At 54.9% G+C, this 13,698-nt stretch overlaps 6 protein-coding genes across 6 annotated transcripts; 3 read left to right on the top strand and 3 right to left on the bottom strand.

Moving 5' to 3' along the window:
* Positions 1-126: 126 nt before the first annotated feature.
* Positions 127-2,016, top strand: BO82DRAFT_282634 (phf1/phf2 family PHD finger domain-containing protein; the record flags this gene model as incomplete). Its single annotated transcript, XM_025631376.1, has 2 exons — positions 127-786; positions 871-2,016. Coding segments are annotated over 2 exons (1,806 nt in total), but the record flags the coding sequence as incomplete, so codon positions are not given.
* Positions 2,017-2,107: 91 nt separating this feature from the next.
* On the bottom strand, positions 2,108-3,677 carry BO82DRAFT_354043 (putative zinc metallopeptidase). The gene has a single exon (XM_025635116.1). It carries the CDS (start codon positions 3,653-3,655, stop codon positions 2,303-2,305), a length of 1,353 nt encoding a protein of 450 aa, XP_025492376.1. The 5' UTR covers positions 3,656-3,677; the 3' UTR covers positions 2,108-2,302.
* A 205-nt stretch (positions 3,678-3,882) lies between these two features.
* Positions 3,883-6,071, top strand: BO82DRAFT_354040 (NAD(P)-binding protein). The gene is made up of 3 exons (XM_025635115.1): positions 3,883-4,070; positions 4,145-4,884; positions 5,020-6,071. Exons 2-3 carry the CDS (start codon positions 4,324-4,326, stop codon positions 5,677-5,679), a joined length of 1,221 nt encoding a protein of 406 aa, XP_025492375.1. The 5' UTR covers positions 3,883-4,070; positions 4,145-4,323; the 3' UTR covers positions 5,680-6,071.
* Positions 5,874-7,339, bottom strand: BO82DRAFT_364500 (rRNA-processing protein SOF1; the record flags this gene model as incomplete). Its single annotated transcript, XM_025636952.1, has 3 exons — positions 5,874-6,234; positions 6,294-7,273; positions 7,337-7,339. 3 exons carry the CDS (start codon positions 7,337-7,339, stop codon positions 5,874-5,876), a joined length of 1,344 nt encoding a protein of 447 aa, XP_025492374.1.
* A 359-nt stretch (positions 7,340-7,698) lies between these two features.
* Positions 7,699-11,159, top strand: BO82DRAFT_282542 (SWI-SNF complex subunit; the record flags this gene model as incomplete). Its single annotated transcript, XM_025631374.1, has 5 exons — positions 7,699-7,966; positions 8,034-9,036; positions 9,334-9,503; positions 9,589-10,532; positions 10,629-11,159. The coding sequence occupies 5 exons, from the start codon at positions 7,699-7,701 to the stop codon at positions 11,157-11,159; spliced, it is 2,916 nt and encodes a 971-aa protein (XP_025492373.1).
* A 1,191-nt stretch (positions 11,160-12,350) lies between these two features.
* BO82DRAFT_282419 (TLC domain-containing protein) lies at positions 12,351-13,643 on the bottom strand (the record flags this gene model as incomplete). Its single annotated transcript, XM_025631369.1, has 3 exons — positions 12,351-12,731; positions 12,828-13,091; positions 13,164-13,643. The coding sequence occupies 3 exons, from the start codon at positions 13,641-13,643 to the stop codon at positions 12,351-12,353; spliced, it is 1,125 nt and encodes a 374-aa protein (XP_025492372.1).
* Positions 13,644-13,698: the final 55 nt, after the last annotated feature.

Below are 13,698 nucleotides of genomic sequence, written 5' to 3'. Positions count from 1 at the left end.
TTCCTAGCGATCACGTGATAGTATACAAATCTGGATCCGTTCAAGATGGTCTTTTCCTGTTTTACCCGTGGCAGCATTGATACATATCTCGGGCTCATTAGCGAGCGCCTTGCCGTTGCAGCGTGAGTGTGTTCAACAGGGCAGATCTGGGGGGACATGTCACAGCAAAATGGGGTTTCTGCCTCTCTGGCGTCTATAGAGACAGCGCCACCCACCCACGCATTTCTGCGCACCACCACCACCACCACCACTTCGGGTTCGCTTTCATCAGCGCCCTCACTCCAGCCCATCACTGATTCATCCTCAGCATTGTCCTCGTCGAATACGACCCGATCGTCGAGTACGCCGTCGAGAAGGGTGGAGATACCGCGGCTTTCAGCGGCCACAACCGAATTACTCGCACGAGTCACTGGAAGTCTAAAGGGCACACAGCAGAGATATGATAATAAATTCATCGGTTGGAACCCTCCAACTGGGAATCGATTTGTTGGAAACAACTTGAATGGTTCTCGAACAGGCGCTATGAGGGCCTCTTCGACTATCATCGAATTGCCCACGGCACCATTCACATATGCGAACAATGCGGTGCCACCTGCGGCTTCCCCGAGTACTGTTACCCGGAGGTCTCCTGTGGATCCTCCTGGAGGCCTGGTCAATATTGCACCAAAACCATCGCCAGTGCCTCCAACTGCACCCACAAATGAATTATCTGAAGTATCATCTAATGGCTCTGTATTAGCGCCGCCGCCGCCGCCGCCGCCACCACCACCAGTAACAGCACCACCGGTGGTGGTATCTTTATCACCATTACAGCCTCAGACTACCGTCTTGACGGCCAAACCTTCGTCTACAGCAAGCTCAATCTCTAAGTCTAAAAAGCCCACGGCAGGAAGCTCTCGTAATAGGAAGAGTATCACGAATGGGGCCAAGAACAAGAAGCGCCGCCGCAACAAGGACAGTGACGACGAGAGCGTCATTCGGGCCGGTGATTCTAGCAGCGACGAATCTGATGTTGCGCCGACAGCAACCCAGACCAAATCTGGCCGACAGGTCAACCGACCCTCCTTGTATGTGCCTCCGCCTTCGTTGCCGGCTGCTGCCAAAGAGACAAGCAACTCACTGGAGACGTCGGACAACACGCGTGGCTCTACGGCGGCAGCAAGTCGGAAACGTAAGCGCGTTCAACGCAGAGCGAAGGATGTGAATATCACTTGTACCCGCTGCCAGAGGGGCCATAGTCCTCTGAGTAACGCGATTGTATTCTGCGATGAATGCAATGGGGCCTGGCACCAGTTATGTCATGATCCTCCCATCAGTGTAGAGGTTGTTACCGTCCAAGAGAAAGAATGGTTCTGTGGAGAATGCAAGCCTGTGCCGATTACCATTGTTCAGCCAACAGTTGTCAGGAGCAATCCGTTCCTTGCGAAAACACAGCCAATCCCTCATCCGACTTCTTCCTTTACGGTGCCTCGAACTGAAGTAAGCGCGGGGAGCTACTCGGTCGAGGAACGGCGAGGGTTTCTATCGGGATTGTCGCATGCAACACTTGTTGAGCTTCTTATGAACATATCAGAAGGCAATCAAAACCTGCCAATGTTCCCCGCTAATCTGAAGGACTGCCAGTCATCAAACTTCTCAGTTCGTCCTGGCTCGTCAGCCGTGACAAGTACTTCTACCTCCGTCCAAGGGACTGTTCCGCAGACAAACGGTCTGGAAGCATCTGCAACCACTTCGGAAGAATCAGCTAGACCACCAACCGCATCTGCACCGGATGTCTTGACTGCTTCATCTTCTCGAAGGAGATATGAAGAGTCTTCTGATGAAGAGCCAGAGTATGAGTTTCAAGAGCATCGTCTGTATCCACGCGCAGGCAACGGCTTCCGGCTACCTGTTGGGCTGGATGACTTGGATATCCTCAGCGAGGATCCTGCTTGTCCAACGTTCAGCTATTCACTGCATGGGCCTGCTCGAATCCGAGCCCAGATGAAACAAAACGTGCCAATATGGGGCTCGTGAAGATGGCCTCTATGTGTATTACTATCATTAGGCTTTTCATCCTCCGCCTTCTGTGTACGAGCAACATTCTCTGATAGATTTACTAGATTTGCTTTCCAGTTGGGAACAAGACCTTGGGAATAGAGTGCCTGCGTTTCACTCAATGCAGCCCGATTCATGATTGTCAGACTTCGTTGGTGCTTGCTTGCCTTCACTTTTACATTGGAGATACCTCATTTCTACTCAAGTGAGGCAAATTCCTTCTTGCAGGACCTTCAGTGTGGCACACGATACATGATGTGGGATATTAGAAGGAAGGCGAAGAAACATTCAGCCGACCACTCGATATCACACGTCTGCTCATCTTCGCAGGTGGGTCCCAAACAATGCCTGCGATACCATGCCGAGGCCTCGCCGCGCCGCAGCCTGTTTCATCGACTTCGTGGAACAGCAGGATATCCGCACAGCTGCCACATTTCAACTCAAGGCCAGTGTCATATGGCGACAACCCGATTGCTGCACGAGCGCGTATCGAGACACATTCATATAGACGTTCAGCATGCGCCTGGGTTCCAGCCTGATAGATCCCCACCCCCAAGCAAGCCAACGACAGCGGGTCCTCGGAGCCCCATGGCGTGAACGCGTTGCCGACATTATTAATTCCGATCACTGCGTCCAAATTGTGCTTGTCAATCATGTCCACCACGGGCAGAGTCCCTCGCGGTTGATCTGCACTACCTCTGCCCGGAGGAGACGCCATATATAGATCGCTCGTGGGCAGCCCAACGAAGCTAACGGGGAGATCATGGTCCTTGATCTCTTTCGCAAGTCTCGTCCACTCGTCATGGGTGAACAGGGTGAGCCGCGTACAATGCCCTAGCATGACCCGCTTGGGCGTCGACTGGGCTGACCAGCCCTTTTCTCGGAGTGTCCGCAGGACAAACCAGACTAGGACCTCTGTTGCGGGGTCGAGGTTGTAATCCAGGTGAAAGTCCACATGCTTGTCGTTTTCCAGACCGCGTTCAATAGCCCATTCGATGTTCCGCTTCGCAGCTTCAACGGTCGATTCCACATACGGTGTTGTACCAATCACATCCACCTGCGGCCGTCGGACTGCCTCTTCCATCAGCCGTCGGTTCTCCTCGCCGTGCTCGCCTGAGAATATAGGATCTTGTGCGAAGCTCACTAGCTGGACCGTACAGGCGTTTTTCCACGTCTCCTTGAGAGTGGCGCTGGCATCCAGACAAGTGAACCCGACCGTCTGGTCCACTTCCACAAACGCGCGCATCGCCGTGACCCCTGCGGTGACGGCCCCCGCCAGGAGCCATTCTCCACGCTTCAGGAGATCGGCTCGGGTGAACTGTCGCTTGGCTTGGGTGGTGAAGGATAGCGCTTCGGCGAACGAGCCACTGGAGGGGAGGAGATGCGCATACTCGGGTGCGTTGTGGATGTAGGCCTTGTCGAGGTGGATGTGCGGGTGCGTCAATGCGGGCAGGGCGAGAGGTGCGCGGGAAGCTGCGGTATCGGACTCGCCCCTGTGCGGGGTGATCGATTGGATAAGGCCTTGGTCGTTGTCAAAGGAGATGTCCCAGGTTGAGTCTGAGCCGGATAGACGGACGTTCTCGATTATTGGCACCGGTTTCAGAGTTGGGGGTGGCATGGTGTAAGCTGGGTAGGTGAGGATATAGGTATAATGTACGGATTGTATATTCTTGAGTGACTGTCGCGGCAAGTCGCAGGATGGCTGTGTAAACTACCTCGGTTATAGAATTCCACGTTCACACTTTAAGACAAGTCAGTTGTCTGATAAAGTCTCGATGTTGTTCTGCAGATAAGATGTTATCTCATACTGAGTACACACTCAGCTTCCGACTGCCAAACAGTCCACGAACCAAGTACAGCAGCCCCACCAGCTGATCGTCCGTCCATCCATTGAATTTCGCCGATTGCAGGTGCAGCCCAGCAGTTCTCTCCTCCCACCTTCATCCTCGGGGCTTGCTACATTTTCTCACGACTACAATTGCGCGCGTCGCAGCCACATTCAGCGGACAAAAGCTGCTCAGCTGAACCTCAAGGTACCTCCATACAGCTACTATATCCCTACCCCCAAGAACCAAGTAATGTCCACAAAGCTAACCCACCAATCAAGCAACCCAACCCCAGCCCTCGGCGCTTCCATCCATCATCTCAGCAATCGAACATGAACACGCCGCGCTAACAATAATAATTCCTCCCAAACCCTTTCCCCAGCTCTGCAGCAACTCAACCCATCTCCCCAGATCAACACCGCAACCACCCCCCTGAAAAGAAAACGATAAGAAACCAACAATGTCCGACCCCAACCCCAAACCACAACCACCACAACCACCACAACCACAGCGTATCCTCACGACCCCGCCCCCGAACCCGACGCTCCCTCCCCCGTCCGCTCAACACCAACCACCAGCTCAACAAGCAATAACCCTCGACCTCCTCCTCACCGTCCTCTCGCGCACCCTCTTCCACCCCTTCATCGCCTGGATCCTCGTCCTCTGCCTCCGCGCCCAGGCCACGCCCTACACCGCGCCGGCGTTCCTCGTCGCCACGGGGTACGCGGGACTCCTTTCGCTTTTGAATATCGTGCGGAGCGGGAACGACCGGTTCGCGTACGGGGAACCCCGGCGCGTGGATCTGAGCGAGGAGGTGGTTGTGGTCACGGGCGGGGCGAGCGGGTTGGGGTTGTTGATTGCGAGGATCTATGGGCTGCGGGGGGTGAGTGTGGCGGTGTTGGATGTGAAGAGGGAGGAGGAGGTGGAGGGGCTGGAGGAGATGGAGGGCGTGGAGTATTTTCGGTGTGATGTTGGGGATCGCGGGGCGTTGGAGGAGACGGCGCGGAGGGTGGAGGTGGAGGTATGTTTTTTCTCCCTTTTTCCTACGGGGTGAAATGCATGGGTGGATAGGTGTTGGGCTACATGCTCTACGAGGGTGATCATGGTTTTGGGGTTTGCTGACATGTTTATTCTTCTTTTTTTTGCTATTTCCTAGCTGGGGACACCCACAATACTGGTTCATTGTGCGGCCGCTCGCATCAACGGTCAATCGCTCCGAGATCTCCCCGCGGAAGCGTTCCAGAAAACCATCCGGACCAACCTGCTCGCGGCCTTCCATGCCTACCAGGTCTTCCTCCCGCGGATGCTGTCCGCCGCTACGGGCGGGACCATCGTCACCGTCAGTTCGGTTCTGGGCCAGCTGTGCGCGGCGGGGCTGGCGGACTACTCGGCCAGTAAAGCCGGGCTGAGCGCCGTGCATCGCACGCTGGAAGCGGAGCTCCGCGCGTCCGGGGACGATGGCAAGGTGAAGATGATCCTCGTGGAGCCCGGGCAAATCTCCACGCCGCTTTTCCAATCGGTCCAGACGCCCAACCGCTTCTTCGCGCCCGTCCTCGAGCCGGTCCACGTCGCCCAGGAGATCGTGTCCGCGATCGACAGCGGGAGAGGCGCTGTGATCCGACTACCCACCTTTGCGATGCTTGCCAACTGGTATGCCGTGATGCCGGCAGGTCTGCAACGGTTGGCGCGGTATATGAGTGGGATCGACAGCGCCGTCGCGCAAGCCTCCTTGTCCCAGACGAAACCGTCAGCCACCACTGCGCCGCTGACTGAACAACCACAGCAACGCGAGCCGCTTTCCGTAGACAAAGACTGATGTAAAATGATAGGGCGGGGGGATCGGGCAGTCATGGATGAATATTTCAAGGGTGTGGAACCAGCCACGCGGTGTATATAATCAAGACAGATTCTTCCACTCAGGCGAGAACGTAGAGCGTAAGACTGCCCGGACAAATTCCCAAGGCGAGCAATGACCTAAGGGAAAGCGCAAGATATATGATGGAGCCCGACCTACTGCTCCCGGGCTAGGATCATCTTCTCGCGCTCGCTCTGTCGCTTCTTCAGATTCTCCTTCTTGGTGTGCTTGCGGACGTTCTCCTCGCGTCTCTTGATCGCGTTCAGTTCCTCTCTCTTGATCTCGCGAGCCTTCTTGATCGGCTTGGGGACGTGGCGCTGGCGCCTGATTCTCTTGATCTCGGGCATGTGCTGGTATCTCTGGATTAAAGCTTGGTCGTACTCGAGCTTGGTTCGATGACGGGCACTCTTAATGCCACTGCGATCGGAAGCATTGGCGCGCCACAGGCGGACGTTTCCGTCGTCGGAGCCGGACAGGATGTACTTGTTGTCGGGGGTGAACTTGGCAGAGAAGACACTGCACGACGCTGTTAGTGAAAAGAGTCAAAAGAGTCAAGACATGGGGCGTTGACGTACCGTTGCATGCGCTGTGTGTGGTAGATGTCGCGAGAGTGGCCCGTAGCCCGGTTCCACAAGCGCACCGTCTTGTCGTAGGAGGCCGTGACCAGCTCCTGACCAGTCGGGCTGAAATCCACATCCATCACAGCAGCAACGTGATCCTTGAGCACGTTCAAGGCGCGGTCCATCTTCCTCATGTCGAACAGGTAGACGTTGTGGTCCTCATTCGCCACGGCAAAGTTGAACGCTTCCATCGGGTTCCAAGAAATCGCGTTCGACGCCAGGCGGAGAGTCATCTTCGTGAGGGGCGATGAGGTGCGAAGGTCGTACATGATAATAGAGCGATCGATACCGGTCGAGCCGAGAATGGAGGTTTCTGTCTGGTTAAAGGCAACCGAGGTGATCGTGTCAACGTTCGTAGGCCAGTGAAGGGTTTGAGACGGCGTGGAGGAGGGGCGAGAGAGATCGTAGATCGAGATTTGGGACGACGCGGCGGCAAAGTGGGGGAGATCACGGTGATGTGTGACGGAGGTGAAGGCACCCTGCCCAAGATAGGTGGCTAGTGGGGGAGCCTCGGAGGAGGAGTTGTATGGGTCGAAGAGTTTGACGGTCTTGTCGCTGGCGCAAGAGAGAAGCTTCCGGTCGGGGGTCCAGCATACGCCCTTGACGATGTTGTCGTGCGCCTGAGTCTCCCAGACTTCTCCCTGCGTAGTCAAATCCCAGACCTTGATCACACCATCACCGCTGCCACTGGCGAACCGTTCCAGAGAGCCTGGATCCTTGGCCAATGTGTACACACCGTCCACATGACCGTCGCCCAGTTGGCCCAAGAAGGGCGCAGCAAACAGACGCTCTAGCTTTGTAGCATTCAGAGCGCGAGTGTATTCTCGGGCGCGCTCAAAAGGATGCTGTGCTGGGTCGAGATTTCGAGGCTGTCGAACGACAGCGGTTCCCGGGGCCTGCTGAGAGGAAGTGGGACGAGAAAGAGCTTTGATTTTCTGTAGGGCATATATTAGTTACCGTCCGATTACAATTTGGCATTCTAACACAGGTATACTCACCATGGTGCTCTCAGAAATTCCTTGGGACCGAAACGTGAAAAAGAGAAATTCAAGTCGGACATAAAAATTTCTGGGAATCTTTTTTCCATCGGCGGGCGGGTAAGGCCGATTGTGGTTGGCTTGCCAAGCCGCGGGCGGTGAGAGCGGCAGCTTGCAGCTCGGCCTGTGAGTGACGATAGCCAAACCTGTAAGCTTCCTGTCCTCCATCGTCCACTATACCTATACCCTCCTCATCTCATCTCCCATCGGCTTTCTTAGCCTCCTCAAACATTGCGCTGATAGATCCCTGCTCATTGGCTCTATCTTGTCACTACTATACCCGACCTTCGCCTTTTCCGCCTATCACAGCACCGTCTCCAGCCATGGCGCCCTCTTCGACAACTGCTGGGCGGATAGAGGAAGCCCGGAATCTTGCGAAGAACGACCCTGCCAAAGCTGAGAGCACCCTCAAGGAGATTCTCACCAAAGGTCCCGGTTCGACCGAGGCCTCGTCGCGGGATTATGAAAATGCACTGGTCTCGCTGGGAGAGGTCTACCGGGACCAAAAGAAGCCGCAGGAGATTGCCGAACTGATCAAGACAAGCCGTGATTCCTTCTCTTCATTCGCCAAGGCAAAGACAGCCAAGCTGGGTAAGATAAAATCTTCGGATTGAATATGCTTACACAAAGAGCTGACAAATGTTGTTCATCTTAATAGTCCGCCAGCTGCTGGACCTGTTCAGCGAGATCCCGAACACCCTCGATATTCAAGTTGCCGTCATCAAGTCCTGTATCGACTGGGCCGTCGCAGAGCGGAGATCATTCCTTCGCCAGAACCTTGAAACCCGGCTGGTGGCCATTTACATGCAGAAACAGACCTACTACGATGCTCTCACTCTCATTAACTCTCTCCTCCGCGAGCTGAAGCGCTTGGACGACAAGCTTATGCTGGTCGAAGTACAGTTGCTGGAGTCGCGCGTCTATCATGCATTGGGCAACCAGGCCAAGGCACGTGCTGCCTTGACGGCTGCCCGTACATCTGCCGCCTCTGTCTACACTCCTCCCAACCTGCAAGCCGGCCTGGACATGCAGAGCGGTATGCTCCATGCAGAGGATAAGGACTTCAACACATCGTTCTCGTACTTCATCGAGGCGCTGGAGGGTTACAGCTCTCTCGACGAGGGCGAGAAGGCAACGGCTGCTCTTCAATACATGTTGCTGTGCAAGATCATGTTGAACCTGGTGGATGATGTCACGAACCTGCTGGGATCCAAGCAGGCTCAGAAGTATGCTAGCCCGCGATTGGAGGCCATGAAGGCTGTGGCACGTGCTCACGCGGACCGGTCCCTCGAGCAGTACGAGAAGGCTTTGTCGGACTACAGATTTGAGTTGGGTAGTGATGCGTTCATCCGCAACCACCTTCGCAGATTGTACGATGCCATGCTGGAACAGAATCTCATCAAGGTCATCGAACCCTTCAGCCGAGTTGAGCTCGACCACATTGCCAAGATGGTAGGACTGGACACGCAGCAGGTGGAGAGGAAGCTTTCACAGATGATCTTGGACAAGGTTATCATCGGAGTGTTAGATCAAGGAGCCGGATGTCTGATTGTCTTCGACGAGACGGAGCGTGATCAGGCATATGATGCTGCTCTAGAGACCATTGCCAAGCTGAGCAATGTGGTGGAGGAGCTGTACACTAATCAAGCATCGCTGCTGGAGTAGATTCAGGTAGAGGCTTACTGACTTATGTTCGAGCAATGATATAGTACTACAAATGCCTGATGACAAGGCAGTTATTATTCGTCGTGTAGGTTGTTTGTAGTTGAGTGAGTAGTTGAGGTGGTGATGGCTGTTGCAGGGAAGCGTCCGAAAGGGGTAAAGCGTGACCGCGGCGAAAGAATCGCGACTGACTCTCCAAATCTCCAACTTCCTCTGTCTATCCGCCCAGAACAGAACATCCACTTCATCTCGTCCGCGCGCCTTCACCTTCCATCATCGCAGGGCTTTCGCGTCAGCAATTTCCCTCCCCTCATTAGGCTTCATTCCAGCCTTTCCCTTGTAGACTTGTTAGCGCAGATGCCACCAGCTATGAACGCTCCGATCCCTCCCAACTATGGGCGTGGGTTCCCACCGCAGGCCGCCCAACGATCTCCTGCCACGCCTCGTCGCGGCCCTCAAGCACAAGGTTCGTCCTACCATGTCTTTTCTGACCTTCTAGCCCCAATCTGCCTCAATGCTTCCAATAAGGCATGCATTCTAACTCTATTTAGTACCAATGCCTGCTGCTCCGATGGGTCAACACGGCGTTCCCCCTCAGCTCCTTCCTCAACAACATCGCAATATGATGGCGGCCAACGCAGCCAGCGAGGCCGCGCTCCGCCGCAGTCGCAAGCCCACGGACAAGAGCATTCCGGAGGGAATCGAAGAAGTAGTCATTGGCGAAGGTGCTCAGCAATACAAAAGCCTTCGCGACCTCGAGAAACGGCTGGACGCGGCCATCGTGCGCAAGAGACTCGACATCCAAGATTCCATCAGCAAGACCGTGAAGAAGTACCGCACCATGCGCATTTGGATATCCAACACGGTCGAGAACCAACCGTGGCAGAACGCCTCGGGACAGAACGGTGCCAGCAATCCCGGATCCGGACGGTATAAGGTACGCATCGAGGGGCGTCTGCTGGATGACGATAGCGACCCGACGGCTCCGGAGGATAGCGACGAGGAGCAGGCTAGTGCAGACGATTCCGCCGATGCGAACGGCGACGCGATGGAGCAGGATGGCCCTGGGGCTCCGAAGACCAAGACGAAGCCCGCATCGTCAAATAAGCGGTCTCAGCAACGCTTCTCGCATTTCTTCAAATCCATCACGATCGATTTCGACAGACCGGCCACCACCAACCCGGAGGATGTCAAGCCTATCACCTGGAACAAGCCGCAATTACCCCCCAATGCCGTTACGCTTCCTCCCACCGCAGACTTCGATTCCATTCAGTTCTCCCGCGCGTCGCAGGAGAACCTCAACGTCACAGTCAGTATGGTGCGTGACGAGACGCCAGAGCGATACAAGCTGAGCAAGGAGCTGGCGGAGGTTCTGGACGTGGAGGAAGAGACTCGCAGTGGGATTGTTCTCGGCATATGGGATTACATCCGCGCCATGGGACTACAGGAGGATGAAGAGAAGCGGCTGGTACGCTGTGACCACCGTCTACGATCGGTATGTTGCCTCTCTCCTTTCATGTTCAGGCCCAGCACGACCCTACCTCTTCCCCAAGCCATCAGCTTCCTATACTAAACCATCCTTCCCATCCAGATCTTCGGTCGGGACCAGATGTTCTTCCCCCAGATTCCCGAAAGCATTGGCCCGCACACGAGCCCGATCGACCCCATCAAACTCCCCTACACCATCCGCGTCGACGCCGACTACCACAACGACCCCACCCCCACCGTCTACGACATCCAAGTCGCCCTGGAGGACCCCCTGCGGTCCAAGATGCTCGCCCTCACCCAGAACCCGCAGTACACCGCCGCCATGCGCCACATCTCCACGCTGGACGACCAGGTCGCGCTCATCGTGCAGGCCTTGACGCACTCGCGCGCCCGCCACTCCTTCTTCACGGCCCTGAGCAAAGACCCTGCCACCTTCCTCCGCCGCTGGGTTAACAGCCAGCGGAGGGACCTCGAGACCATCCTCGGCGAGGCCACGAGAGGCGGCGGCGAGGACGCCAGCGGGCCGGAGTTCCGGCGAGGCGGCACCGATGGGGCGTGGGACACCCCGGTCGCGAGGGAAGCGGTGCGCTACATGCTTGCCAGACCCGAGGCGGCCATGGGGAGGGCTCTCTAAACGCCCTTTTATTCCTACCCTCTATGGGGATTTGTGTAAATTTCCTTTTCAAATGGAGAAAGATTGGTATGTATGATTTACTCATCCTCTTTTTGCTTCCCAAGGCCACACCCACCTTTTCTATGATGAATACCTCGTTTACCCAGCTCACTCAGACACACAAAAAAGTTGTGCATGCTGTCAAAACACGATTCTTTACTCACGTACATTCCTGATTTCTTGAATTGGTCTCTTTTGCCTTTCCCTCAGACGATCTTGTGTCTTCTTACACGATCAGCTAACCACCCAACCCATCTATCGAATAGGGTTCCTGTCTATGACATCGTCCATCTTTCCCATCTCTACTTGCGGACCCACATCCGGCCAAGAATCAAAGCTTCTCTGATCTTATCTAACTGTCTGATTTAAAGGGGAAGGGAGCGGAGGAGTGGCGCTTACGTGGTGTTTGGACTTTTCTCATCTGGGATGCTTTAAAGTCGGTTACTTTTTTTCTATTACTTTTCCTTTGGCCGTTTATCTAATGTCAACGGAAAACACGTCTTCCATGTTTTGTTTCTCCCGGGTTGTTTTTTTCGCTATGTGTAACACCTACTTCAAGCAACCGTTCACAGTCCGTAGAGGAACCTCTGAATAAAGTGTGCGGTAACACGTGGATACGGTGCTCTAGTGCTTTATCTTAGGGATGTAAAGACTTGCACCAATTGGGATGCGAAGACAATGATGAAGATATAACCTCTGCGTTTGAGTCACGTAATACGGCATGAATCTTCTAAGCCCGTGGGGTAAAAAAGCAATCGGAAAGACAGACCTCATAACACCGTACCATCCCGTTCTGCATGAACTCGGATCACAGCATGGGACAAAGAAATCTAATACAGGGAACAGGACACTTCGCTCAATCATTCGAGTGGGAAAGACATCAAGAGCATGGGATTAATAAGCAAGCAATGCGACCGCGAACAGAGTCAAAAACGCGATGATTTGGAACTGTAAGAGCCCGGGGGAGAATGAAACTAAAAATGTAAATGATTCCCTTTCTAAGAGTGGGTTTAATTTTGGGGGGGGGGCAAGGGGTTCTCTTCGTATCGTCTCGTTTGTTGTAGAATAAGGGCAAGTTGGAGATCTCACACCTAAGGTCGAAAATGGGACGTGATATAAGCCCCTAATGGGGAGGACGGAGCGGGAAATACTCTATGCGGCGGCCACATGAGCCTTCCTCTTTCTCAATTCCTCTGCGAGACCCATATCCACGGCGGAAGCAAGCTTCTCCTCGGACACATCCTCCAAGAAAGGGCTGCCTTCCTCCTGCTCCAGCTTCGAAGCAGCTTCCAAGACAACCTTCTGAGCAATGTCCTCCTTCAGGTGCTTGAGCTTCTCGGCCTTGGTGGAGTCCGTCACTGCTCCCTTGGAACCCTTCTCCTTCTCGCCAGCGGCGGGTCCGCGGAATCGCTTGAGGACGGTCTCGACCATCTTGGAGAACCAGAAGTAGTTGAGAGAGTTGAGGACCACGTTCGAGATCACGTAGGTCACAACCAACCAGGTTGGGGTACCGGTGGCGGTGTATCTGGCATACTTGGAGAGCTCAAGCTGGGCTTGAGCACGGGCTCCATCCAGACCAGCGCTGAGAGAGCCGTCGTGGGTTCGGAACACCTGGGCCGTGATATCGACGGACTGGTTGAGCGCGGTGGCCACGTCGGTAGCATCCCAGGTTTGTTTCAGGGCGTACCACATGTCCTTGTAGACGTCCACGGATCGCCAGGTACCCCAGACAAGGCGACAGCTGAAGAAGGTGAAGAGGAGCAGCATGCCGTTGTACCACTGGAGCTTGCTACCGGTCATGTTGACCTTGTCCAGGAACCAGTGGATGTTGAGGAAAGGGCTGGAGAGTTCGTAGAGGATGAAGACCGAAGAGTAGTAGTTTACGAAGGGTCTCTGCAGCCAGAAAGTGAACGATTAGTCTGGAGAGGTTCAAAGCTTTCAGGAGGACAAAGAAAATGCACGTACGAATCCGAAGCTGAACACCCACAGGGCACTAATGGCGTGAAACAGCATGCCGATACCAAACATCTTGATGTAGACGGCACTGACGATCAAATCATAGACAAAGTACCCAGCAGCGCAGGCGGAGACCAATCCACAGACTCCTGTGTAGCCGTAGACCCGCTCGGCGGCGTTCATGGAGGATCGCTCTTCGTCCACCCACATAGCCCATAGGGCCATGGCGTTGATGAAGGTGCTCTGCACCAGAGACACGACATGGACATCCCAGTTGAGCTTGGTCCGCGGGCTCAGGTTGGGGTAATGGCGGGGGAAAAGCAACGGAGAGAGACAGGGGGAGAGGATGTAGTGAATGAAGAGGTAGCCGGTGAAGGACAAGATGATCTCGTGGGCATGTTCGGTCACAGCGGGCACGTTCAGGTAGAGAGCCCAGGGCCCAACAGCTTCACGCAGCCATTCTGGCGGCGGGGGAAATGGGTCCAACATTCCGGCTGTTGACCACTCCCCGGGCTTGACAAGGGAGGGGCTATGTCAATAGTGT

This window comes from Aspergillus uvarum, assembly GCF_003184745.1.
Source record: "Aspergillus uvarum CBS 121591 unplaced genomic scaffold BO82scaffold_24, whole genome shotgun sequence".
Classification (NCBI taxonomy): domain Eukaryota; kingdom Fungi; phylum Ascomycota; class Eurotiomycetes; order Eurotiales; family Aspergillaceae; genus Aspergillus; species Aspergillus uvarum.
Note: the sequence above shows the minus strand (reverse complement) of the source record. Positions and strands in the feature narration are given on the sequence as shown.